The sequence below is a fragment of the Perognathus longimembris genome, chromosome 1 (genome assembly GCF_023159225.1).
Source record: "Perognathus longimembris pacificus isolate PPM17 chromosome 1, ASM2315922v1, whole genome shotgun sequence".
Taxonomy (NCBI): Eukaryota; Metazoa; Chordata; class Mammalia; order Rodentia; family Heteromyidae; genus Perognathus; species Perognathus longimembris.
The window spans coordinates 151,272,845-151,297,205 of NC_063161.1; the positions used below are offsets into that span (position 1 = coordinate 151,272,845).

At 50.2% G+C, this 24,361-nt stretch overlaps 1 protein-coding gene across 8 annotated transcripts in view; it reads left to right on the forward strand.

Moving 5' to 3' along the window:
• LOC125348051 (DAB2 interacting protein) overlaps positions 1-24,361 on the forward strand; it is a 168,070-nt gene that overhangs the window by 64,530 nt on the left and 79,179 nt on the right. For 7 of the 8 annotated variants that reach the window (XM_048341019.1, XM_048341004.1, XM_048341109.1 and 4 more), the window contains exon 2: positions 13,846-13,949. In XM_048341019.1, the coding sequence (XP_048196976.1) occupies positions 13,846-13,949 (104 nt within the window). Of the gene's footprint in view, positions 1-13,845; positions 14,078-24,361 lie in introns of those variants that run through there. The other variant, XM_048341085.1, reaches the window with a different exon arrangement.

Sequence of the window (24,361 nt, forward strand, 5' to 3'; positions counted from 1 at the left end):
GATGGCTCATACCCTTAATCCTGGCTACTCAGTAGGCTGAGATCTGAGGATCGTGGTGCGAAGCCAGTCAGGGCAGTAAAGTCTGTGAGTCTCTTACCTCTAACTAAGCAGCAAAAATCTGGAAATGGAGGTGTGGCTCAGAGGGTAGAGTACACTAGCCTTGAGTGAAAAAGCCAAATAAGGGCATGAGGCCCTGAGTTCAAGACCTAGTACCAGAACAAATGAAAAAAAAAAAGCAAAAAGAATCTGAGATTCAGACCAACCCAAGAGGCTTGCTTCCCCACTGCCAAGTGATAGGCCAGAATGGATTTAGGCCAGTGACTTGGCAGCCATAAGCTAGGCTGTTGTGCAGCAGAAGGGAGTGTAGGAGTTTGCCCACTGGTGATCACCGGTGCTCCTGAGGGCTGTCCAGGTGGGAGAGGCCCTAGGTTTGATGTAGGGGGAGAAGGATGGGAGCAGCTTGAGGAGCAGGGCAGCCACTGGCCCCTCTCTGCAGGGGTGTTGTGGAGGCTGGGCAGAAGTCCTCCAGGATTCTGGGAGGTGTGTGTGGTGAGAGGCAGCAGGCATGATGCGAGAAGGAACACAGAAGAGAGCCCATGAGACCTGCTATGTTCAGTCCCGGACTCTATTTAGTCTCCTGCCTGTGGCCTACTTGCTTTGAGGGGGAGTGTTAGGGCCCTGTGGCAAGTTTCCCATGACATCTGCTTAATTTCAATCATGCTTTTGTTTTCTTTCTTTCTTTTGGCAGTATTGGGGTTTGAACTCAGAGTCTCATGTGCCGTACTGCCATACCACGCCTCCAGCCTTCAGTCATGCTTTTCAAGCCCTCTCTTGTATTCTGTGCCGGTGTCTTAGGCTCTTTGGGGGTGGGGGTGGGGTGAGAGCATTTCTTTTATGAACTAGGAGATGGTGCTAGGTTATTTTAGCACTTGAATTTGGCAAGACAAGAAGTCAGGGCCCTGTGTTGCCCACCCCCGTGTTATGCTACCCCGTAGTTTTTATTTAGAAATGGTGAACAAGATTCCAAAAATTCTCAAAGGATAGGAGCCTGGCACTCCAAATGAGCCCAGGATTTACCCTAATAGAGGGACCAGGGCATGGGGGCAGTGAGGGCTGGGTTGGGGAGGGGACCTGGAGGCAGCTATAGGCTGGGGGTGGGTTCTGCAAGGGGTGGCATGGGCACTGGGGGGAGGGGCTTCAGGGCTTCCCCCTCCCCCCGGGGGAAGAGTTCCATGCAAAACTGGATAGTCCTAGGGATGGAGACAGGGAGAAAGCAGCTCGGGTCTCTTCAGAGCGATGAGCGGAGTCAGGGTTCCACCTGGAACAGAGGCCCTGCTTGTAGATCTGTAGATAGGTTCAGTGCATACAAGGCAGGAGCCCTGTTCTTCCCAGCTCTTCCCTGCCCCCACAGGCAGTGCTGCTGCCTTCGTGGGGAGGGGGGGGAGGCATTGCTCTGTGGCTGGCTGGACAACCTTTAAAGGGACCCTCCCCAGGAGACAGATCACCACACACGGGAGTACGTATGCTGGTATTGGGGCTTGAATTCAGATCCCTGAGCTCTCGCTTGATGTTTTACTGGTTAATCAGAGATAACAATTTCATGGCCTTTCTTGCCTTAGCTGGTTCTAAACCATAGTTCTTAGATATCAGCCTACTAAGTAGCTAGGATTCTAGGCATAAGCCAATGACGCCTGGCTGCTTCTTCTTCTCCTCTTCCTCCTCCTCCTCCTCCTCTTCCCCCATCCCCCCTTTTCCACCTCTTCTGCTCAAGCTGGCCTCAAACGCATAATCCTTTTCCCTCAGCCTTCCAAATGCTGGGATTATAGTTGTGTACCACTAGGCCAGGCTCACGAATATTTTAGCATGTAAAAATGATATAAAACTTAAATTCCAGTGTCTACAATTAAAGCTTGATTGGAACCATGTTGATTCATTTATGAATCGTCCATAACTGCTTTTCCTGCTGCAAAGCAGGCTTGGATGGCTGAGCCAGACCATATGTTCTGATAAGCCTCAAATATTTGGTGCTGGCCCTTTATGGAAAAATAATTTACTAACCCCTTAGATACAGCCATGGTTGCCTATTCTCTTTAGGGAAAACTGGCCACATAAGGTGATGTATATCCTGCAGATTGCACTTTATGCTTTTCCTACATATGCATATGCTTTAAAATATGTGCATTGTGTGTTTTAAAAATGGGCATTGAGAAACCAAACACAACAGAGAGAAGCAAATGTGTATTTAAAGACCCCTTATGTCCCCAATCCCAGCAACACAGAGTGAGTGACAGTTCTCTTCTGGCCTCAAATACACCCTGTAGCTATAAAGAAAAGTGTTGGAGAAAATTCAGGAATGAAATAGGAGTGGGTGGCTCTGCAGAAACGCCTAGAAGTCCTCTGATAGAGAGGAAGTTAGTGAATCCTCCAGTGGCCAGGAAGTCCTGGGTTTTCTAGAAGACTGGAATTCTTTGGATGTCAGATGTGTCTCAGGATAAAGAGTAGGAATCGCAGGGTTGTGAAAAAGCTATTGACAAGTAGCTGGTGAGGAGGGACACACACATAGCTGGCTGGTGATAAAGTCTACGGAGGCTGAGAAGCTTGTAGGATTGATACTGGCCTATCAGTGAAGCCAACCAGATGTTATGGATTCAGGGATAGCATAGACCCTTGTCCTGCCTTTTTTGGGGGACGGGGGGGCGGGGCGGCGGGATGCGGGGTTGGTTGTGGGGCTTGAACTCAGGGTCTGGGCTCTGTCATTGAGCTTTTTCACTCAAGGCTAGTGCTCTACCACTCTGAGGCACAGTGCCACTTCTGGTTTCCTGATGATTAAGATAAGAGTCTCATGGATTTTCCTGCCCAGGCTGGCTTGGAACCACTCAGCCTCCTGAGTAGCTAGGATTGCAGGCATGAGCCACCCGTTCCCAGCTTGCCCTGCCTCTTAGGAGCAGCCCTCCACAGAGTTCTGTGGGCTGGCAATGGGAAGACCACATCTCCTTAGCTCCTCTTTAGTATCAGCCCCCGGCCTGACCCCTCTGTCGTATTGGAGGAACTGTCGTGCTCTCCTCTCGCCAAATGTTCTATGTTGAGGGTCCTGGGGCAGAAGAGGAATGATGGCTGCATGGAGCCCTGAGCTCTCTACCTCATCCTCATGTTGCTCTGCCAGCAGACTCATCCCCCCCCCGCCGCCCCCCAGCAGCCCTGGACAGCATCCTCTGACTCGGAACCCCCTTCTGAACTTGATGGCAACTTGTACTCTGACCTCATTCCCATTCCAGAGACAAATCACAGTTCTGTGGCTTCATGGCTCCTCCTGACTGCCCAACCCAAGGTGTGAAAACAAAAATGTGACCTCCAAGGAGATGTCCCTCATCTCCACCTAGGGCTGAGATAGCCTGGGAATGTGGGGAGAGGCCTGGGGCAGGGAGGGGACTTGGCATCCCAAGCAACTCTGGATTTGCCCTCTCATCATCTCTGCACAGTGGCTTCTTTCTTCAGCCTGAGCCATCCCTCAGATTCAGGGATCCCTGGGCTTCGAACCCTGTCCTCCATTTCCGGTAGCCACGTGGACTTGAGCAAAGCTTCAGTTCCTTCCTGTTGAAGTTGGAGCTAAAGGTTCCTACTCCCGAGCACGTTTTGAAACAGACATATCTAGCACACTCTTCAGATCTGCTTCTCTTTCTCCTTCCTTCCATCCCTCTTCCCCTCCCCCCCTCCACTGTGGGATGAACTCAGGGCCTTGAACTTGCTTAGCAAGTTCTTTCCTAAGCACTGTACCACTTGAGGCATTCCATCAGCCCCGTTTTCTTTAGTTACTTAGGGGATATTTACCCCCAGGTTGCCCTGGTCCTTGATCCTCTTCTTGATGCTTTCTGCATAACTGGGATGATAGGCATGCGTCCTTATGCTTAGTCTTTGCTTGAGATGGGGACTTGCAAGCTTTCCTTCTCTGCTGGCCTCAAACCATGACCTTTCCCATCTCTGCCTCTTGAGTAGCTGGGATTATGGAGACATACCACTTTGACCTGCCTTAGGTCTGTTTCTCCACATTTATCATACACACATAGCCAGGTGCTTTAGTACTACTATTTGTTGAAAACAAACAAAACTTCTTCCCTGTTAACTTACCTCGACCACCCCCACCAAGTGCTACATGTATGTGGGGGGGGCCTGTTTCTGGACTTTATTCTGCTCAGTTGATCTGTGCATCTTATCTTTATGCTAATACTACACTTGCCTGTTTATATTCATTGGAATTTGAGACTGTAAAGTATGTCTTGAAATTAGTTAACGTAATAAATCCCTCAAACTTTTTCTTCTTCCTCATGCTTGATTGGCATTGTAAGCCCTTTGCCATTGTAAAATTCAGCTTGCTTGGTGTCTTTGAAAAGTTTGGAAGGGCTTTGGTTGGTATTGTGTTGAATGTATAGGTCCATCTGGGAGAAATGCTCATCTTGTATGTGTTACACGGGTGTAAGTATTTTGTGATTGTCTTTGTAAATCACGATGAAGGGCTTAAGGTTTTACCGGACTAGCAGGCTAACAAGTTAGCCTGAGAGATGAATGAGAATTGGCAGAAGGCAGGGGACTCATGGGCCAGGGACAAGGGACTCTATGACTCATGTCCTGATGGGCTGTATGAGCTTTGCCTTTGCTTTGATCTCCCTTCCCCTGGTACCTGGGGCTATTCTAGAGCATAAAATGATGTCTTCTAGAACATAAAATGGTGATGTATTACAGAATAAACTCATGTGCTTTGCTCTTTCCCAATACAATTTCAGGTGCCTTACGGAACCCAATCCATGAGTCAACTGTTCCTTAGGCTAAAAATTACCCAAAGAATTGAATCCCTGCTTTGCTTCAGCGTTAGTTACATCACTGAATCAGGAGCTTGGGGAATCATTTTAAACTGAATTCCAACTTGTCATTTATAGAAAAGTAAAGAGAGCTGAAAAAATTATATCTTAAGATAAATAGAAGCTTAAAACTATGCCTGACTAAATTTACTAGAAACGATTAGCCACCTGTATCATATAATCACATGGTTCTAATTTAATAAGACAAATTTGAAACAAAAGCACAGAACATTAAGTGCCAAAGAAGAATTTTTTTGTGGGGTGAGGAGAGGATGAGTTTATAATGAATGGAAATGAACAGTAGGATGAATTCAGTAATGAGTCTGAATATTCAGGGCTCTTTCTATAACCTGGGCTCATCCCGGAGTGCTGTAATAGAATTTCTGTGCCCTCAAGAAGTATTACCGAGAGCTGGGCGCTGGTGTCTCACCCCTGGAATCCTAGCTTCTCATGTGACTGAGATCTGAGGACTGTGATTCAAATCTAACCCCGGGCAGAAAAGTCCGGGAGACTCTTATCCCCAATTAACCACCAAAAAACTAGAAGCAGAGCTGTGGCTCAGAGTGTTAGAGTACTGGCCTTGAGCACAGAAGCTTAGGGACGAATCCCTAAGCCCTGGGTTCAAGTCCCATGATCAATGGGAGAGAGAGAGAGAGAGAGAGAGAGAGAGAGAGAGAGAGAGAGAGAGAGAGAGAGAGAGAGAGAGAGAGAGAGAGAGAGAGAGAGATTATTACCGAGGCTGGGCTCTGGTGGAGCCACCTGTAATCCTAGCTTCTCGAGAAGCTGAGCATCTGAAGATGATGGTTTGAGAACAGCTGGGCAGGAAAGTTGTGCTCTAAAGTTACATGCATGATTCATGGCAGTGAGGGAGAGTGCACACAAGGAGCCTGCTGAGCTTCTTAGTAATGGTGTGTTGGGGGCAGCGTTTTGTAAGATCCAGGCTTTGGGTGGGGTGATTTCGGGGAGATTTGAGACAGCCCCTATGAGAAAGTAGAGAGAAGGTGAGGCTAGGATGGAGGATCGCATCCTGGATCTTGTCTCTGGGGAGAAGAGGCTGCCGCTGCTTAATGTGGTCACTAAAGTTGACAGCAACCTCACCTTTTCACTGAGAGAAGGGCTGGTGTTTGTGGATGGCACGGTGACCTTGTCTTCGTGGGGTGCTTAGACATTGCTAGGAAATGGTCTTATTTGGTCTTGTTTATCATAGTCTCTGAGTCACCTTGTCTGAGGTTGATGATGGCCTGTGAAATGGTTTATGTCCAAAAAGAGAACATCATGAAGGCCGTGGGAAGGGCTGGGCTGGCCTCCAAATGTAAGGGGCACCCTCTCTGGTCCAGGTCTTTTCTGCACGTGAGAACAGTGCTCTCTGACTCTTGGTTTATCACCTGTGGACATTCACACAGGAGCCTCTGGAAAATGGAGATAGGTAGTCAGGTGCTGGTGGCACACGCCTGTAATCCTAGCTACTCAGGAGGCTGAGATTTGAGGATCAATGTTAGAAGCCAGCCTGGGAAGACAAATCTGAGAGAACCTTAACAGGGTTTTATTGTTGTTGTTGTTGTTGGTGGTGGTGGTATCATTTGTTTTTGCTTTGGGGATTTGTTTTGTTAGTATTATTGCTTGTTGTCTGTTAAGGGGGGTTGGGAGGGTACAGACATGGAGGAAGGAAGGATGAACAAATGCAGTTATGATACTCAGTGGACACTACATTAAAAATGAACTATGCAACTTGAGGGTGGGGATGGGGGGGAGGAAACAGGGAAAGCATAGAGAGGGGTGACAGTGTCCAAAGCAGAAATGTGTGCTCATGATGTAGTTTATGAAACGACATCCAGTCCCTCTACAATACCTTAATGATAACAATAAAGTTATATTAAGAAAGAAATTCAGAGGTGGAGGTATGGCTCAAGTAGTTGAACACCAGCCTTGAGTGAAAAATCCAAGCAGGAACACAAGGCTCTGAGTTTAAACTCCACTACCACTATACTCGTGTACACGCACACATGCTCATGCAAACACACACACACACACCAACACACACATACACACACAACTCCTATAACTGCTTAGACCTTCCTTGTGCTTACTCTGATGGTCACCCTCTCCTGCCTGCCCCCACTTTCTGTATCTTCTGTCTAACCCTCTCTATTTTCTTTCTCAGTTGCCTTATCATTTTGAGAATGCCATATAAACAGGGTCATACATTATGATAACACTGTGGATGGCTTTTTTTTTCATTCAGGATGCTTCTGCTAGGATTTATCCAAGTGGTATGCATTCTGCTTATTGGGGTGTGTGTGTGTGTGTGTGTGTGTGTGTGTGTGTGTGTGTGTGTCTGTCTGTCTGTCTGTCTGTCTGTGTGTCTGTGTCTATGTATGCCTGTACTGGAGCTTAAACTCTGGGCCTGGGAGCTGTCCCTGAGCTTTTTTACTCAAGGCTAATATCCTACCACTTGAGCTCCACTTTCAACTTTTTAGTGGTTAATTGGAAATAAGAGTCTCGTGGACTTTTCCTGCCTGGGCTGGCTTTGACTTGTGATCCTTAGATCTCAGCCTCTTGAGTAGCTAGGTTTACAGGAATAAACCACCAGTGCCAGGCTTTTTAGTTATTAAAAATGTGTGGTTTTTAAATTTGAGACTGGTCTTAAACCTATCCAAAAGGTGTGTGATGGCATCTGGAAGTTTTGATTTATATTTTCCTGGTTGCTTTGAGGTCACCTCCCCTTTCCCTGCCCAACACCTGCTCAATCTGCATCTGAGGTCACTGCCCTCCTGTCCACTTTCAAGCAGTGAGATCTGGGCAGTGCAACCCGACAACTGAAATTTGGTGTCTTGTCTGAAATTACAGGATGTTCCTCAGGCCTGCCGTGTTTCCATGGGAACAAGTAACAGTCATCCTTCATGATTAGGTGGTATCCCTGGCAACCAAGCCAGCAGCATTTGAATGAAACGGATTTCATTTCCTTTATTTATTTATTTTTGCAAACATATGAAGGTTAAAATGCATTTCTCCGGTGGTGGCTTCGGAGAATAGGAAGACAGGCTGGTCTTGTTGGTACAATGGGGATTCTTCCTATCTCCCGGTGGAAAGAACTGACCTCAGGGTCTGGTTTTGTAAGTGTTGAGGAGATATCACATAATGAGGGTAACCCTGGGCTTTGCTCCGAGGTCTAGGGAAGACTCCTATAGGGTCATTGGGTCTCCCTTCCTATGGCACTTTCCAGAGATGCCATCTTCACTCTGTGATCTTGGCAGATTCACTCAACCTCTCATTCCGCTGGTAATGTCTCTGTGGCTCAGGCTGTTCAGGGTCTCCTTCTTTGACGGGACAAAAGCCATTCTGTTAGGTCAAAGGCTTGGGTTGAGGGCTCCAAGATTAATCCCCAGAGTCAGAGGAAGGGTTAGGATGGGCAGGTAGGCGAGCAGGGCAGCAGCTCCCTGCTCTTTTTTTACTGGGTAAAATTTGAGATGTTTGTTTTTATTTACTTTTTTCCCCTCTGACTCATTGGCTTGATGATCCATCAATGAGGCGCTCAGAGACTGAAAGGACTTGGCCTGGAGTCACACAGCAGAGTCAGACTTAAATCCAGTCTCCATCTTTGCGCTATTCATTTTCAGTGGGGGCTGTATTTCCCTTGGTTGGCCAAAAGTTTGATTTCAAGAGTAGAGTTTGAAAAAGCTATTACTTTTTGTTTTTGCATAACACCCAATTTATGGATAGTCCATAAAAGATTGTGTGTATTAAAATTTTATGAGGGGTTCTAGGACAAAAAGAGTCTAAGAAGATTCCTTAGGGGGAGCTGTCAGGAAAAAAGATTGATAAGTGAGATTCTCCCCATTGTATAGCTAATGTGTGCTTAGGAAAAGAAAAAAAAAGATTGAGAAACATCAGTCCAGAACCCAGAAATTGGTTATTATTATGGATAGAGCTTGTAGCAAGCTGTCAATTCTTTGGGGAGCCTTTTGAGAGGTTGGGTCAGGAGAGAGCCTTTCATGTGACCATCCATGCTACTCCTGTTAAAGGTGTCACCAGGAGCTGAGATCTGACCCGCTGGGATCACGCAGGGGTCCTGCAGGGAGCAGACATGGCCCAGAACAGGCTGGTTTGAGAAGGGTTTCACAGAAGGGCTGTGAACAAACTTATGGAAGATGTGTGGCAGCACAGGCAGTGGGCACAGGCAGGGATCCTCTGTAGAGTTCCTTAAGAGGAGCAGAGAAGCCAGGCACTGGTGGCTCACGCCTGTAATCCTAGCTACTCAGGAAATTGAGATCCGAAGATCATGGATCAAAGCCAGCCTGGCCAGAAGAATCTATGAGTCTCTTATCTCCCATTAACCACCAGAGAACTAGATGTGGTGCTGTGGCTCCAACTGGTAGAGCTCCAGCCTTGAACTAAAGAGCCTGGAGACAGCACTCAGGCCCTGAGTTCCAGCCCCGTGACCCAGAGAAAAATAGAGAGAGAGAGAGAGAGAGAGAGGAGGAGCAGAGCAGAGGATTGTGGTACTGCCAAGGGCCCAGAAGACAGGGCCCTTCCCTGGAGAGAGGCAGCCAGCCCCAGCAACGCTCCTCCTTTCCCTTCTGCCAGGGTCTATCCATGGCTAAGCCCCAGGAAAGCCCAGCATCCAGAAGCTTGGTTGATACTGGTCCCCAAAGGCAATGCTGGACCTGAGTTGTGAGGCTGTGTTTCACTCCAGAGAGTATCTCTGATCTCACCTGTCCTGCAGCCTCCTTGCTGGGCGGCCCATGTTCCAGAGGCTTCTTTCTTTGTGAGGCAGGTCTTCGAATGCTGGCTGAGGCTGGCTCAGAACTCTTGGGCTCCGGTGATCTTCCTTGCTCAGCTTTCTGGTTGGGACCACAATCAGTCTCAGCTTCTGAATACAAGTTGAACAGGATCTCAGAGCCCTAAGAAATTCTTTGCTGCTGATCTGCTGGCTTGAAGGAGATGGATAAGCTCCTTTTCTTTTGGCCTCCCTCTCCCAGTTTTTCCCTCTCATCTCCACCCACAAGTTATATAGTTCATTTTCAACACAGTAGTGAGTACCATTGCTACATTTGTTCACCCTTTGTTCCTCCATTTCTATGTACCTCCTTGTCCCCCATGACAGATAAATGAACAAAGAAGACACAAAGAAAAAGAAAACAAAAATGATTAAAAAAAAACACCAACCCTCTTATTCCCATTTCCAGGAGTTCATTTTGATAAATATTATTATTATTATTATTATTATCATTATTATTTTGCCAGTCCTGGGGCTTGGACTCAGGGTCTGAGCACTGTCCCTGGCTTCTTTTTGCTCAAGGCTAGCAGTCTACCACTTAAGCCACAGTGCCACTTCCGGCTTTTTCTATATATGTGACGCTGAACCCAGTGATATTGAACCCAGGGCTTCATGTGTATATGAGGCGAGCACTTTACCACTAGGCCATATTCCCAGCCCTCAGGTGCCATTGTGAAGCCTGCATCTGGGGGGTACCAGGAGACTTAGAGGTGGGATAGCTTGTGATGGTGCCTGATGCTGTGTGGTTCCCCCCTTCCAGCCATCTATGCCTTGAATGCTTGGTGGGCATCCGGACCCAGGGGAGCCGAGGATTCTAGGTCCCAACACAACCTGGGTTTCCAATCTTGTCCCATCTCTCACTGTCTGCGTGTCTTCGAGCTAGTGACTGCTAACCCAGCTTCAGCTTCTACCTGGTAAAGTAGGTTTACCAACACCTGCTTGGCGGGGTGCAGGACTGTGCATACAGGCAGGACCCCGAGGTGGGCATGATGTGTGCTGTCGTGGAGCAGGTGGCGGTGCCGTGCATGGAGCGCAGCGGGTGCTGGGAGAGAGATGACAGCAGCTAGGGATGTGTGGGAAGAGATTTCCTAGGGAAACCTCACCACAGAGTGGGTGTCTGCAGAGATGGTGAGGGCGGGCGGGGAAAGTTCCAGGCAGAAAACCTGGCAAGGGAGCAAGCCAGGGCCTTCACAGGTGTGAGCTGGGCACCAGTGGCTCACACCTGTAATCCTAGCTACTCTGAGGATTGGAGTTCAAAGTCAGCCCCACAGAAACAAGTCCACTAGTCTTTTTTTTTTTTTTTTATCTTCATTTAACCTCCAAAAGGCTGGAAGTGGCGCTCTGGCTCAAGCAGTAAAGCACTAGCTTTGAGCCATTATACCTAAGGGATAGAGCCCAGGCCTTGAGTTCAAGCCCCAGTTCTGGGTGTGCGTGCATGCATGTGCGCGTGCGCATGCGCACACACACACACACACACACACACACGCACACACACACACACACACACTCTTGGTGGCTGTGACTGGGTGAATAGAGGTTTTTGTGGAGGAGGTGAGCCAGGACTGAAAGGTTGACGTTCCCTGGGTTCCTTAGCCAAGGCTCAGGATCGGAGCCTGTCCTAGTTGGGAGAGGGGCTCAGCTCTGTTCTCCCATGTTTCTGGGGATACCCCCTGCCTTCATCCAACTGGCTGTGAAGGCCCTAGGTGCCTTCGGAGAATCTGCTCCCGTGAGCGGGCTACGTCTGCTTTCCTGTGGTTATGCCCCTGTTTCCACGCTGTGTGCACACTGTAGCATCTGCCCGGAGGTAAACCTCTGCAGTGCCCACTCAGCTCAGGTGTGGGCCTCAGGAGTTCTGCTTTGACAGGAGATCCTGGGGGCTGCTCCTTGGGAGCGGAGGTAGAGGGGGGCAGGCCGGCAAGCTTCTCTTTCAGCGCATGTTGATGTGGGTGTGTGTCCATGAAGGGGATCACCTCACCCTTCCCAGAGCAGGAAAAGAGGCAGCAGAGTGTGGCCTAGGGGGACTGGCATGGCGGCCGAGCTGGACCCACTCAAGTCTTAAGTAGGCCACAGACCCGGTTAAAGTTTTGCAGGAGCCATCATCACGTATGAATCTGAATATTTCGTATTTTAAAAACTTGTGGGAAGCCAAGCAGCAGTGGCTTATGCCTGTAATCCTAGCTACTCAGGAGGCGGAGATCTAATTAGCTCCCTTCAAAGCCAGTCCAGGTAGAAAAGTCTTCCATGAGACGCTTATCTCCAATTAACCACTCAAAAACTGAAAGTGGAGCGGTGGTTCAAAGTGGTAGAGCACTAGCCTTGAACAAAATTGCTCAGGGCCAGCGGCCAGGCTCTGAGTTTAAGCCCTACAACTGACAAAAATAAAAACAAAAACAAATAAATAAATAAAAACTCCTGACAAGTTCTGGCTGCTCTCCCCTCCCCCACCCCTGGTACCAGCCAGAGCTGGGCAGTCAGTCAGATGATTCCAGGTCTGTGTCTGTTCACCTCCCAGACTGAAAGCCTTTTGGACAACTTGGTGTGGATTGGAAGTCAGTGGTCCGGTGCTGGTGCTTCACACTGATATACTAGCTACTTGTTCCTAGCTATTTAGGAAGCTGGGGTAGAGGAGCATGGTTCAATCCAGTCTGGATTAAAAAAAAAAATGCATTGAGAGACTTTTTTTTTCCCCTGGTGCTGGGGCTTGAACTCAGGACCTGGGTGCTCTCCCTGTTCTTCTGCTGCTCAAGGCTAGTTCCCTACCACTTGAGCCACAGTGCCACTTCTAGCCCTTTCTGAGTAGTTTATTGGAGATGAGAATCTCATGGATTTTCCTTTCCCTGGGCTGGCTTCGAACCGTGATCCTCAGATCTCAGCCCCTTGAGTAGCTACAGGCATGAGCCACTGGGAATTAGCAAGAAGTCAGAAGTGAAGCTGTGGCTCAAGTGGTAGAGTGCTAGCTTTGAGTGAAAAAGTTGACCCCCAGTACTCATGCACACACATGCACACCCACGCGTGCGTGCACACGCACGCACGTACCTCCTTCCCCCATGCCAGTGGTCAGAGAATCTCATGACTGAAGGGATCTAGGAGGGCTCTAACCTCCAGGAGAGGGTTTGGTTGTACAACAATTTGGATACCTCCAGTGACAGAGAGCTCACGGCATCACAAGATGTGTAAGATTTGCCATATTAACAATTTCTAAGTGTGTAACTCAGTGGTATTTAATTTGCAGTGTTATGTGACCATCCCCGCCCACTGAGATCTAAATAGAAACGAAAGCCTTCAATATTAGCTCCTTCCAGCCTGTACCCCTCCAGCCCCTGAGAGCGTTTGAGCTGTCTCTATGGATTTGACTGTTCTAGATATTTCTTACAGGTGGCCCCTTAGAATATTTCTCCTTCTGTGTTGAGTTTATGTCACTTGATTATTTTGAGATGGAACCTCACTACATTTTTGTTTTTTGCGCCAATCCTGGGGGTGCTGTCCCTGAACTTTTTTGGTCAAGGCTAGCGCTCTACCACTTGACCCATAGCTCTACTTATAGCTTTTGTGGCGGAAAATTGGAGAGTAAGCATCTCACATCAGTGGCACATGCCTATAATCCTAGCTACTCAGAGGTTGAGATCTGAGGGGCGTAGTTCAAAGCCAACCAGGAAAGTTCGTGAGACTCATCTTCATGTAACTACTAAAAAAACTAGCAGTGGAACTGTAGCTCAGAGTGGTAGAGCACTACTAGCCTTGAGCACAAAAGATCGGGCCCTGAGTTCAGGCCCTAAGATGGGCACTAAATGCCCGTGCATTTAGTGCATGCATGCATGAATGAATACAAAAGAAGCAAAAAAAGAGTCCCATGGACTTTCCTGCCTGGTCTGGCTTTGAACCACGAGTCTCAGATTCTGCCTCCTGAATAGGTAGGATGACAGGTGTGAGCCACTGGTACCAGCACAACCTCACTATTTTGGGGGGACCAGGGGGTAGGTGCGCACTTGCATCTCAACCTTCCTGTAGTCTCTGGGATGTCAGACATGTGCCACTACATACAGCTTTTTCCTGTATGCTAACTGGCTGGCCTCAAACTGCGATGCTCTTGATCACTGCAGCCTTCTGAAAAGTTAGGATTACAGATGTGGATGAGGAGGGGTGGCAGGAAGATCAGGGCACCTCTATCAGAGCTATTCAATTTGCTCACCCTCTTCTTTGTCCGTCTTTTAACAGAGTCACCCCAAGAAAGGCCAGGCTCCCGGCGCAGCCTGCCCGGCAGCCTCTCAGAGAAGAGCCCCAGCATGGAGCCCTCGGCTGCTACCCCGTTCCGGGTCACGGTAACTATCTCTGCGTCACCAACGCCACCACCATCACTCGGCCTGGGGTGCTGCCCTGTGACCCCGCGGCCCCTCTTCCTGGAGCCTCATGGACCGGGAGAGCACCCAACCAGCCTCCCTTACTCTAGGTATCAGACCCCTCAGCTGTGCCCACTGTGCCCTGTGGCTTAGCCCTGCCCATGGGGGCCACATGAGGGGCCCATTCCCTTGAGGGAGGGGAGAACAGATGGAGGACAGCCCCAAGAGCCACCAGGCCTGGGAAGAGAAGAGGCTGGGTCAGTCTGGTGCACATCTGTGCATGCGCACGCATGCGCACACACCCCGCTCCTTATCCACCCTATGTGCAGCTTTTGTTGCTGTATATTCCCATCTCGAACAGCCCTCGGCGTGTCCTAATTTAATTCTGTCTTGGTTGGAAAATTGGAAAAGGAAATAATTCTGTATTCTCCGACTGAATGACGCCTTAGAATTGACAAAACACCGCGTGTTATGTTGTGGCTATTAAATTTGGGCAACTCACGCACGTATTATTTTAAAATTTTTATTACAAATCTACATACTTTACGGAAACAGAACCTAGTGACCGATAATGTCTGCCTCTCTTCCGCTGCTTCTCTTCAGCAAACAGTACTGTGTCTGTCTCCATCCGGGGCTGTTGCAGGCCCCTTCCCACTGATGATCGCTTGACCAGCCCTTCATTCACTTAGGAAGTTCCCCCACAAACCTACTGTGTGCCTGGCACTGTTCTGGCATGGACTGAGCTGGAGGAATTGGCCAAGAGAGCCCAAGGCGGGCACGGCCCTTATACGTTCAAGGATTCCCCTGTGAGCTCCCTTTATGTTGGTACAAAGGGCTGCCATGTTGGGAAAATCCAGGAGGGCTTCTCTGAGGTGGTGTGGCCTGGTAGTGATGTTTGATTTTTTTTTTTTTCTGTGCCAGTCCTGGGCCTTGAACTCAGGACCTAAGCACTGTCTCTGGCTTCTTTTTGCTCAAGGCTAGCACTCTGCCACCTGAGCCACAGCGCTACTTCTGGCCGTTTTCCATATATGTGGTGCTGAGGAATTGAACCCAGGGCTTCATGTATATGAGGCAAGCACTCTTGCCACTAGGCCATATTCCCAGCCTGGCGGTGATGTTTGTAGAGTGTGTGTGCTAACACCTAAGCGATGTCAGGCCAACTGAGGATGGATATGGGGTAGAGGAAAAGGAGAGCTCAGATCTGGCTGCCGCTGCTTGCATGACTCAGGGGCTTCTGGGGAGCTGGGAGTGACTTTCCCCAGTGAGTGAGAGAGGGGTCTTGAACCCCAAAAGGCCAATGGAAGTAGGCAGGGGTGGGGGGAACAGGGAGGGGAGCTGTGGTGGTCCAGCTGTGGCTGCACACTTGGCATTGGGTGTTTGGGCTGCATAGGTGCAGTTTGACGGTCTGGAGGATTGGGTGGAGGTGCTGCTGGGTCAGGTGAACCTCAGGCACCAGGCTAAGGGGCCAGGGCTCCCCCACCACCCCCCACCAGGGCTACCCACTGTCCTTTTCGGCATAAATGAGGTCTGGAGCTCTGTCTGTCAGGATTGCAGGCAGAGCCCCGAGTCCTGGGGCTTGAACTCAAGGCCTAAGCGCTGTCTCTGTGCTTTTGTGCTCAAGGCTAGTGTGTGCTCTACCACTGAAGCCACAGCACCACTGCCAGCTTTTTAGTGGTCAGTTGGAAATAAAAGAGTCTCAGGACTTTCCTGCCCAGGCTGGCTTTGAGCCATGATCCTTAGATCTCGGCCTCCTGAGTAGCTAGGATTACAGGTGTGAATCTGGCTGCCTCTGCACACACCATTGGGGTTAACCCACTCCTGTCTTGTAGAGTAGAAGCCACTTGCTATCTCTCTGCGCTCCAGGACCACCACAAGCAGGGAAGGCTGACTAGACAAATTGTGCGGTAGTGCTGGGGACACATTCACCCAAGCTGCACCTGTGTGGTGGGGCTGTGCTTGGGAACTGGGGTGCAGGGGTATCTCAAATGCAGAATCCTAGCTTCCGGAGGGCTTGGGGAGAGGGGAGGCCTTGGGGAGAGGGGCGTCTCCAGCGGCGTCACCTCCTCTACTGGCTCCTTTCCATGCTGCTCTAATGCGAGTGCCATCACACCTCGAAAACTGCTGCAATTTGCAGCTTGGTAATTGTCAGCGGGGCTTGGCATCTTTCCTGACAGGCTGTCTTCATTCTGTTTCCCTGGGGTGGAAGCCACCTGTGGATCCGAGTCAGCCCCACAGGCTTTGAGCCTCCGTGCCTGGTGTCGCAGCACCCTTGTCTGCCTACGATCTGTAGGGCAGAGAGCGTGTTCCCTGGGGGTATATGGTGGAGTGTGTGGAGGAGCTAACCATCACCATGATGGGGGAGTTTCCCCACTCTCCATGGCAACCCCGAGGTGCTGCCACTTCACTGATGAGGAAAGCGAGATTCAGATGAGATAGGGAAAGCCGTTTTCCTGGTGTTACACAGTCGCTGAGCTGTAGACAAGACTTGGGGACATACTGGTTTCCTGTCTTTCTCTGGGAACTTTGGTCCTTTCTCTGCGTGGTTGTTAAGGAAATGAGTGGAGTACTTAACAGATAAAATTCACTGCAATTGTCTGAGTCTTGGTTAGGTGGGGCATGGCGAGGGTGGGGGTGGGGATCTATGTTGATATTTTGGTGCCGGTACTGAGGCGTGAACTCAGGGCCTAGGTGTTGCCTGTTACCTTTTTCACACAAGGCTGGTGCTCTACCACTTGAGCCTCAGTTCTACTTCTGGCTTTTCTGCTGGTTAATTGGAGATAAGAATCTCATGGCCTTGAACCATAATCCTCAGACCGCCTCCTGAGTAGCTAGGATTATAGGTGTGAGCCATCTGCTCCCGAATTGAGTTCTGTTTTTCTTTCTGGTTCTGGATCAGTAAAGATGTGAGGAACCATCGCAACAGCAGTACTTACAAAACCATTTGGTGTAAACCAACTGTACAACTCATGGGGAGCGGGGAGAGGGGGGAAAACTGAGGGAGGAGGTAACAAGTTGGATAAGAAATGTACTTGCCTTACATATGAAACTGTAACCCCTCTGTACTTCACTTTGACAGTAAAGAAGGAAAAAACCAAAAGATCCAAGGAGGGATGAATTGAGATCAGAGGACGTAGTGTCCTGGGGGAAAGTCAGGTGTGCCTGGTTCTGCACACAGCCCTTGCACAGAGCCCAAAGCCTCCCTCCCCATGCCGGTCCCTGCCCTCCCCATGCAGGTCCCCGCCCCGCGTGCAGCTGGCTCTGAGCTGTGGCAGCCACGTCTTTGTGCTCACACATCCCTCTTCTCAGCTGATGGCTGCTCCCTCTATGTAGACCTGGAGGGGGCCCAGGGAACTTGGTTTTGCCTGGGGGAGGCAGAGAAGACAGCACAGGAAGTTCAGAATACTTACTGCTATTTCCGCCATTGCTCACCCAGGTGACAGGGATGTTACCACTGCTCACACAGGCGCCCCGCGGACATCTGTAATCCGTATGTCAGGGCCTGAGGTCTCCTGGCTCCTTCTGTTTTCCAGCTCCATGGAAACTGAGGCTAAGCAGGGGGACTGGGTTGGCAGGGGCCACATCCAGATGGGTTACTGAGCCTGGGTTGTCTGCACCCTGGGGCCCTCAGCTTTCTTAAGTCAGTTTCAACCTAGGCCAGTCCATAGGGAAGCTGTGACTCGGGGATGGTCATATCTCTGCCTCTTGGAGACCATGGGATAGCCTCAGTTTATCTTTTTAGAAAATCAAGGGAAGCGGGCGCAGGTGGCTCATGCCTGTTAATCCTAGCTTCTCAGGAGGCTGAGATCTGAGGATCGCAGTTCAAAGCCAGCCTGGGCAGCAAAGTCTATGAGACTCCTCCAGCTAACCACCAGAGAACCTGAAAGTAAAGCTGTAGTTCAAAGCGGTAAAGTGTTAGCTTTGAGCAAAAGAGCTCAGGGACAGGGTCCAGGCTCTGACTTTGAATTCAAACCCCACAACTGACTCCCCCCCCCCAAAAAAAAAGAAAAAAGAAAATCAAGGGAATGAGCCTTATAAGGCAACATTTAGTTTGGGTATTCAGTAGGTGGTTAATGCCTGCTTTGGAAACTAAGAGAAAGTGTTTCCAGGTCAAGCAACTTAGCGTTGAAGCCCTTCAGGGTTTCATGCCAGCTTGTGATTTGGGCAAGTGGTGGGCCTTTTTGCCTTCCTTGCAGCTTATAGGTCAGGGTGGCATGGGGACCTTGCTTTCCCCAGGACCAACCACAGTGCCAGAGACTGGCATGTACCCCTGAAGGTAGTAGGGGTCCCTGGGATGAGGGGCTGGGAGTTAGTGAGTTTACTTTCTCAGCTCTTAGGCTGTAGAATTCACACCCAGGTCTGTGTTCTCAGACCTGGTGTCTCCTAGGAAGAGGTGGGGGAGTAGGCGGGACTTCAGACCTAGGCCACGCCTACCCCTTTTCAGGCAGTGAGTCTTTGGGAGGGTGCCACTCTGCCAGGCCTTCCTAGTCCAGCCTCCCTGGGGTGGGCTAGGTCTGCCTGCCTCCCTTCCTCTGCCCTGCCCCCTCTCGTTGACCTTGAACAGCGCTGGCAGAACCCTGGCAGGGCCAGGGGTGTGGGAGATGGCAAAAGCGCTGTGAAACTTGACAGTCGATTGATTCCTCCTCAGAAAGCTGAAAGGGGAGAGTGGTGTTTGAAGGTTTAGCTGAAATTAGGTCTCAGCGCTATTTTTTGCAAGATGGAGAAGGAGAGGTGTCAGAGGGGAAGGCTCAGGGGGCTGGCAGAAGCTGTGGATAAACTCAGTACCAGGTTGATTGCAGATCCCTCTAGAAGCCGGACTTTGCTTCTTTTTAACAACTCAGTTCTGGGTGCTTGGTTGGGCACATCCTAGGTGTATCTCCGCAGCCAGTGACATAGGCCCTGGGTCCATTGAGAACCTGGAACAGGAATCTCTAGCTGAGGAGGATGGAGGAGAGCTACAGGTGGGACCTTTGGGGCCAGGCTTCACCCCTCCCCCCCTTTTTTTGTCATGGGGCTTGAACTCAGGTCCTGAGCTCAGTCTCTGGGCTCTTTGACTTAAGGCTAGCACCCTACCATATTGAGCCACAGTGCCACTTTGGGTTTTCTGGTGGTTAATTGGAGATAAGCGTCTCATGGACTTTCCTGGTAGGCTGGCTTTGGACCGCGATCCTCAGACCTCAGCCTCCAGAGTAGCTAGCTAGTAGGAGGCCAGGCTTTGAGGGATGCATGGGAGTTTTTGTTTATTTGTTTGCTTTTAGGAACAAGATGAGAAGAATTTTTTAATGACAGGAAAGTCTCACTGAACGGGAAGAAGCCAGTGGCCTTGTGTGAATGGATTGGAGGCCTGCTGGAGAGAAATTTGATCTTTTTTTTTTTTTTTTTTTTTGCGGGGGGTGGGGAGGGTGGATAGGGTACTCTAAAGCCTTGAATTTTCTCCTGTGGGTTGTGGGAGCCACAAGGATTGGTGGGTTAAGGAGGCCTTTTGGGGTGTAGACTGGGAATTTCCAGGTGCTCAGCCCTCTCTTGATTCCTGTCTCTCCCATGTTTAAGCTCTTTCTTCCATCCCAACCCCCAAACAGGTACATGAGCACAGATGGCAGGCCCCGCCTTCTTACTACATCCTATCTGTTCTGAGCCTTGGGAGAACTGTGCTGGTTCTTCCTAGAATCCTACTTGGGAAGAAGCCAGACTTGAATCTTGGCCACTGCTTCCTTCTCACTCAAGTTTCTTTGTTGTGAACCTTTTCCCCTATCTGTAAACAACACAGGACAGCTGTAGGGGGCTCAGTACCTGGCATAGGGAGCCATTTAACCAGTATTCACTCCTACCTCACCCCCTCCATTCTTATACGGGGGGCACCCCCCCCCTCACCACACTTTTCCTCCAGGAGGAGAGGGGCTCTGGGCCACCCAGGACAGATGAACAGAGCTAGAGGTGTCTGTGCAGCATGACTTCCCACCAGTTGGGGGCAGCAGAGGGCAGCAAGTGGACTCCCGGGTGGCTGGCTAGTCCTGGGGAGAGGGGGGCCCAGGGGTTTGTGTGCCACAGGAAACCCGCTGAACTAAACAAGCCAGGAGCCTGCCACTGGGCAGTGACAACAGCCCAGACCAACAAGCATCTGGAAGCTGGTGACAGCTGGGCCCAGCACGGGTGGCTGAGCTGGCTGGGCTGGGCTTGACCCCAGAGCTATTATAGCTCTTCAAGGGGACATTTACAGGGGGAATTGGAGGTGTGGGGCCAAGACAGACTCCATCAGGAGGAGAGGCAAAAGGTGGGGGCCTGCGAGCGAGCCACCAGGCAGGGTTGCTACACTGGGGACACCAAACTGCGGCCAAGGCACACTCGGTCACCGTCATCTTTGATGGTCCACAGGTCCCTTGTTCTAGCTTCCAAGTTGATGTGGAAGTCCTCATAGTCCCTTTACCCACAGCCAGTCTCTCCTAGCCAGCATTGTTATTTTCTCCTTACAAGGAAGGGTGCTGAGCCCCTAGAAAGAGGAGGTGCAGAGTTTCGGGGAGGGTGTCACACAGCCAGTAGAGGCCAGAGCTGTCATTTGCCCTTGGGCTCCCCTCTCCCCGCCTTATCTTCTGCAGCTCCTTCTTTCTAGCTCCCTGGGTCAAAAAGTCTGCAGGAAAGACACCCAGAGTAGGAGAGGACTCCCTCTCCCCCACACTTAAGAGGCCCAGAGTAGGAGAGGACACTCTCCTTCCCCCATACTTTGCATGCTGGCCTGTGGCCAGTGTAGGCCCTCCCCTCTTTAGGGGGACTTAGGAGCCTGGGTGTGGGGAGCAGGGTGCACCTGCCTTTGTTTTCCCATTTTCTTTCTTTCATTTAACTTCAGTTGTGGGGCTTAATCTCAGGGCCTGGGTGCCGTCACTGAGCTCAAGGATAGTGCTGTACCACTTTGCACCACAGCTCCACTTCTGGTTTTCTGGTGACTTTTCTGCCTGGGCTGCCTTTGAACAGCGATCCTCAGATCTCAGCCTCCTGTGTAGCTAGGACTATAGGCATGTGCTACCAATCCCAGACCCCACTTTCTCATGCTGTGGAAACAACATGATTAGGTGGCCTTGGGGCATGATTGTAAGCAGAGTTCTGGGGTGGAGATTGTTTGCCCCAGGGGAGGAGACCCTCTGAGGTGGGGGGGAGGCAGTGACATCTGTTTCCCATACAAGTCTCCACATTGCCCATGAGTAACTTTTCCTGTGGAAGGACTTCAAGAACATCCCCCATAACAATGCCCCTGCCGCCTGGGGACCCGGAAACCCAGCCTCTAAGCTCTGGGACAGGTTAGTCCTTCTGCAGGAAATTCCCTATGTGTCTGCTTCTGCAACTTTTTGGTGCCATCCTGGGGTCCTTCCTTCTCCTAGGAAGCCCCCTGACAGGTGTCTCCTCCCCAAGCCATCAAGAATTTGTGTGCAGTCCCCTCTCAAAGACATTGCCCCTTAAGGATTTCACCGGCCCATGGTGACCTACCCAGGGGCAAGGGCTATTTCTTTGTTTTTGCTTTCAGTGGAAGACTATTTCTTTAATAATTTATCTATTTATTATTTTTATTTAAGTAGTTAGAGCAAGGGGTTTCCAATTCAACCGGCTGGTTTATCAATACACTGTATCATGATCAGTGTCGTGCCCTTTTCGGCATTCTCCCTTATTTCTCCCCCTCCCTACCTGTCCCCTCGAAGAGCCACCCCTAAAGAGCCTCAGTTATGACAACAGAGTCAGGGATGTTAACCTTGGCTCTGCTCCACAGGCCGTGTGAGCCTGACTCCAGGACTCCTGGGTGAGTCTGGCCTGCGGACAATCAATGACCTGGGAGGAGAGTTGGGTATAGTCTTTCCTCACTGTGCATTTTGTGTAGTGAGAACTGTGTTTAACAACGCTGCTCGCTCAGGGATTCATAGAGCGCCACTACCTCTCTTCCTATCTAGATGTACTGGTCCTCAGGCCAGGGTTTTTTTGGCCCCCTGGTGTTTGTTCCCTGGTAGTTCTTGATCCAGAGAAAACAGGATAATACCTTTTTCCTGCCTTGGTGCTGTGGGGCCAGTCCTGTCTGCTGGGCTGCCTGGAAGGTCCTTCTGCATTGTTGTCAGCTGCCCATGAGTCACTGGGAAGGCATGCCCAAGCTGGAAAGGATTTGGAGATCAGCCAGAGAGATCATTTCCTCATTGTGCAGATGAGGAAACTGAGTCAAGAGAGGCCTAAGTGCTTCCTTGCCCACTGGTAAAATTAGGCAAGAACTATAGCTCTGGAGTGGCCTCCCTGGGTTGAAGTCTGCTGTGTTATTTCCCAGGCTCTGTAGCCCCCGTGGAAGTTGCTTGCCCTTTCTGAGCCTCTACTGTCCCTGGTTATACAGGAATACGCTCTGGCAATCTCTAACACGGTGTAGGCCGTGCTCCTGCAGCAAGTGCTTGGACCCCATTTCAATGGGGGGAGGAAGCAGTGAGGTTAGAGTCACCCAGGGAGACTGGCCAGCTAATTGGACTTCAGTCCCAGGGCTTGGAGGGTTGCAGAGGAAGAGGAGAGACCCTCCACCAGGAAGCAAGCCCCTGATGAAATAGCCACCACCCCCAACCCTAGGCCACCCTGGATTTGGAAGAGCCTGAGGGTTGATGGGACATTGAGGTGTACACCCTGCCTGCTCTGGGTTGTGAAATCCAGGCTGAGGCCTTGGGAGTGCGCATCTGGTTTATGGGCCTGAATCTCTGCTCAGTCCTGGGCAGTGGCAGGTATGCAAGGGCCTTGCTGATATTCTTGCCCTTCTCCCCTTTACTCCTCCACTTGCCTTCCTCCTGCAGATTCACAGGGCTCCTTTCCTATGTGTGTGCTCATCCTGGGGAGCGGGATCGAGGTCCTGCAATAATTCCCAGGCTGGAGGACTTTCCAGAACTCTATGCCAAACCTGTGTCTAGGCCGTGAGTGGTCTTGGATTGCTCTTTGTGATTGCTCTGTCCTGCTCATCTCAGCGAGCCCACCCACTTTCTGTTTCATTGGTCAGTGTTTCTGAAAGATACCCTCATATTCAATGATCACCCCCTCTAGCAAGCCCACCTAGACTGTGCCATGTGCAGTCCTTTAGCAAACCACCCCAAAGCTGGGCGCTGGTAGCTCAACGCTAGCTACTCAGGAGGCTGAGATCTGAAACCAGCCCAGGCAGGGAAGTTTGTAAGATACTAATCTCCATTAAACTACCAAAAAAAAAAAAAGAAAAAGAAAAAGGCTGGAAATGGAGCTGTGGTACAAGTGGTAGAGCACTCGCCTTGAGCAAAAGAAGCTTAGGGATACAGCATCCAGGCCCTGAGTTCAAGCCCCCAGGAACAGCACCAAACAGACAAACAAAGGCACCCTGAACACTTCCTTTTTCTTTTGTGTCACCAATATTTATTAATTCTTTCAGGAAATAATTAGAGAAAACATTCCAGGCTGCCAATTGCCCCTTCTCTGGAGCTTTCCAGTCTAGCATAAGTAGAAGGTGTTAAACAAATGTATGTATGTCTGGCTTTATCTGAGAGCACCTGGGAGGCCTTGCTTGTGAGGAGAGAACGTGGAGGATGAGCAGGGTCCCTGGGCCACAGGGGACTTCCCTTTTGGCTAATGGCCAGGTCAGTCTCTAGTGATCAAAGGGAGCAATGCAGACATTGACAGGCCAGGTGCTAGTGGCTCATGGCTGTAATCTTAGCTACTTAGAAGGTTGAGATCTGAAGGTCAAGGCTCAAAGCCAGCTAGGTAGGGAAAACAAATCCAAAGAGACTCTTAGCTCCAATTAACTAGCACAAAGCTGGGCATAGAGGTATGGCTCAAGTGGTAAAGCACCAACCTTGAGTGAAAAAGCTAAAGGACAGTGTCTAGGTCTTGGATTCAAGCACTAGTATTGGCACAAAAGAAAGAGAGAAAGGGAGGGAAAGAGGGAGGGAGGGAAGGAAGGAAACACTGACAAACTTAGTGATAGTGGGTGATTATTCTCTGCGTGTGGGGAAGGGTGCTGGTCACACTGCCATTGCAAACACCCATACTGTCATTGGTGCTTGGTCACTGGCATGGCGGTGTCTGCTCTGCTCTTCTCTTACAGAGGAGAGAGATTCATTCTCTCATGGGGTATCTGTGGAGGCTGCTGGCTTTCCAGGTAGAAGTAGTGTGTTGGGGACTGAGGTCTCTCACCTGAAAGCCACACATCCAGGGACCTGTCAAGTTTTCAGTATGTGAGCAGAGCAAATAGGGTGTCCTCAGAGGCACCCCAAGACGAGCCCCTCATGTATTAGCAGCAGCACGGAGGGGTTTGCTCTACCTGGACTTCTCAGCTCTAGGACCTGGCTTTCTCTTTCAGCTTCTGGGCCATTTTTCCTTTCTGCTCGGGTTTGGCTGGCCTGAGTGACTCGAGAGCGCCTGCTGAGAGACAG